The 3511-nt window shown below is 34.9% G+C and overlaps 1 protein-coding gene across 1 annotated transcript in view; it reads right to left on the bottom strand.

Annotated features, from left to right (window-relative positions):
* The window catches only part of LOC119584961 (cell division control protein 48-like), a 13062-nt gene that overhangs the window by 6840 nt on the left and 2711 nt on the right, over positions 1–3511 (bottom strand). Inside the window, exons 2-6 of the mRNA XM_037933558.1 lie at positions 3255–3395; positions 2802–3017; positions 1953–2138; positions 730–1614; positions 146–338 (exon numbers count right to left, since the gene is read on the bottom strand). Of these exons, the coding sequence (XP_037789486.1) occupies positions 146–338; positions 730–1614; positions 1953–2138; positions 2802–3017; positions 3255–3390 (1616 nt within the window). The 5' untranslated portion in view covers positions 3391–3395. The remainder of the gene's footprint in view (positions 1–145; positions 339–729; positions 1615–1952; positions 2139–2801; positions 3018–3254; positions 3396–3511) is intronic.

Raw genomic sequence — 3511 nt, forward strand, 5'->3', positions numbered from 1 at the left:
CCCAAAACTCATAAATAATGGAAAATTTAAGGGAAAACACAAAGGCAAACCCAGTTAATTCAAAATAAACCACTTATTCACCAATAAATTCTCTTGCACTTCCTAAAATTGCTGGTCTGAATCAATAACTATAAAAGGACTCTACCTGTCACATGCAAATCTAAACTTCTGATAAACCTCTTCACTGCCAATTGCCGAGGACTTTGTCACATCCGCTGAGGTTAATGAAATCACAGGAACGTTCATCTCAACTGCCGCCTGCTTCACCATGAGGGTCTTGCCTGTACCAGGGGGACCGTGGAGTAATACCCCAGTCCAGCCTCCCAGGAGAGGATTACCTGCAACAGGAGAAAAAACACATTCAGAATATTTGATTTACATAAGTTTGGGATGCACAGCATTTCAATGTTTTATGCTACAAACTAACATGGACAAAAACATTTTCTGTGCTTCAGTTTCTCAACTACAGTGAAAATCCATAGTCTCTCATTTACTCTATGCTGAGTAGAAAGATTTGATAATTCACAGCCTATCAAATTAATAAATTGCTTCCATATAACAATAATATATTCATTACTAAAGAAAGGTCGGTAACAAACAAAAACGCAACACTTCTTTCCAAAAGTAGTAGACAGCCATTTTCATTCTAAGAGCCCAAAACTCTTTCTAGGTGTATTATTCAAGAATTCTTAACATTACTTCTAACCATTTAAATCCTCTGAAACTTACCCATTGTTCCCATATCCTTGAATTTATTTTCCATGATTTTCAGAAGCAATTCATAAGCATGGCTTTTGTAATAAACATTTTCATTATAGTCTTTTTCCTCTTCATTATGACTTTTGGTATTAGTTTCATCTACACTTTGTATAGTGATTTTTGTATCTCTACCAACTCTGACCCAGTGATTTTGCAAACTAGGATCTGCTACTTTCCATTGCTTGATTCCCTCGTCTGATTCTCCAGATGTAATGATTTTCTCCCTCATTCTTGCCGCGAGCAAGGACTTGTGCAAGGTTGCGTTTGATTTTTTATTGGGTGTTGAAGTGACAATGCCAGCATCGAGATCCTTGGACTCTTCAATAGAATTGCCTTCGTGATACTCATCAATAGTGACAAAACCAGCACCTGTGTCGTCACTAGAAAGTCGCAGTTTTGATAAATCCGCAGCCAGAGCGGAGCTATCAGAGCACTTGTATTCATCGAGAGTTAATAGTTGCGAAGGAACAGTTGAACTCTTTTCAAACACAGAATCATTACTTGAACAACTATTTAAGCTAATATCTTGTAAGCGATCTGCTAGTACTTCTGATATGCTATTTGGCTCACTGATCTCGTTAACTGAAAGCACATAATTTGAAACTTGGAACATTTGGTCTGCTCTTTTCAGTGTGTGAAGATGCACTTTACTTCCAATTTTCAACGTGAACTCCGACCCCAAGGGACAAGTACTAAATAACTGATGCTTAATTTGTTCCTCAATCAAACATCGTTCCTTTTTATTCTGAGTCTTACACGAACTAAAAATCACCTCTTTAGCGACTTCAACACTGGCAATTCTTTTCACTAATACCAAAGTAGTTGATTTCAAGGAAGGAAAATAAACTTCACAACCTGAAAGTAAAGATTCATATCAATAACAGGGCTTTACAAACATTTTTACTATTACAATATATCTCATTAGAATAGAGTATGTGACAATACACTATACCATCACATAACATTAAATACTTTATGTCATTATTCCCTGAGTAATTCTACAAATCCAATCAGCCAAAAGGTTCATTCTTATCTCAGCACTGAGAGCTTTACTGCATTATTCCATTAAACATACACACACATAAGTTAATCATATAATGACACTAATGTCTGCAAATATAGTATGGTTTAATACAGGAGTTAAGGTATCAAAGTCAAATATCTTTGGCCATCAGCCCAGATGCTCAACTTACCAAGTTTATGCAAAACTATGCATCCTATCTGTACATTTTCATCTGGAACAGCAAGAAATGCACAAGAGGTGCCATCATACTCCAGTTCCACAGGACTATAAGCACTTATATTGCAGCGAATCAAATCTCTTTCATTCAGCAAAACTATTTGGTAATGGAAGCTTGGAAAGATCTTCTTAAGCCATTCTGAAATATAGAAAAAAGTTGGAGATATCTATGACATCAAAAAATATCATTTGTATCAATAGTATAATTATAAATTTAAGTCTCTTTTACACATTACTTGTTTTTTCACATTTCAAATTCAGTCTCTGAAATAAAACAACTTGTGTTGCATCACTGTTGCTGACAACACTTATTCTCATATCACCATGAACCCACCTATGATACAATAACCAGAAACTCTTACAGAAAAGACAAATGTTACTTTGTATTAGACAGTTTTGTATGCACATTAATTCAGATATATCTTTTATTTGACCAAAACTATCCCTCTAGGTTATACATCCAAGGGGGTTTGCTGGCTGAAGTTAATAATCTAACCCTATGAAACAGATATCAAAAGAGAACTTTACATTTTCATTTAACTTTCCATTCAAAGCATGGTAAAAGTATTTACAAAATATATATGATTATTGTTTCTTAAATGATGATCATATTTTGGTTGATTTCTTCTATAATAACATGTCCACTTTCAGGAATATAAACTATTTATTGAATTCTTGTACTTTACGAATAATGTATCAAGTTGTGGTCATGTGAGAATCTTATGAAAATGTTCCTGAAAATATCATCAGCTTTTGATAACATATTAATGTCACAGAAATAATACTTTTCTTTATTTCTAACCTGGCTCTTCGAACTTGCACTTGATAGTCTCCGACACCAATTTCTTTTCTGTGTGATTGTGGCCTCTCTTATCTCTCTTCTTGGTTCCTCTGACAGAGTCATCTTGCTTTTTTGAATCCTGCTGCCTTCTTTTACTGGCTTCCTCTTCCTTTGACTTGCTCCCATCCAATGCCTCAGGGTCCGATATGAGCAAAGGTTCTGCATACATTGACGACCCTTTCAAACACAGACAAAAAGTGAGTCAAATATACACAAATTTCAAGATCAATTTATTGCTATACCAATATAAGAATAATGTTAAATGAAGGGTATAACCTATCTCATCTGTAAAATCTAGTAACACGAATAAAACCAAAATTACTATTTCTTTAAAAAGACTTCAACTCACACAAAGTTCTACAACATTCTCAGCCTTAACAGTTACTATAACAAGATCATAAACAGTCACCTCACCTTTGATGTATGGATGAGAAAACCGTGACAGTCTCAGGTGATGACATTCTACAGTATGAATCTCCTCTGCATAACCAGGAACCCAGGCATCACATTTCATACAAGGGAGATAAGCATTATTGGGTAACTTGCTCATCTTCCCTGAAAGGAGAAAGAGAGTAAAACACTGTCCACTGTGTCACAAAATACTTGAAAATAATTCAGCAACTTTAAAAATATTTGGAACACATTTGGATAAGAAGACTTCAGCACCAATA

Source organism: Penaeus monodon, chromosome 19 (genome assembly GCF_015228065.2).
Source record: "Penaeus monodon isolate SGIC_2016 chromosome 19, NSTDA_Pmon_1, whole genome shotgun sequence".
In the NCBI taxonomy this organism is placed as follows: Eukaryota; Metazoa; Arthropoda; class Malacostraca; order Decapoda; family Penaeidae; genus Penaeus; species Penaeus monodon.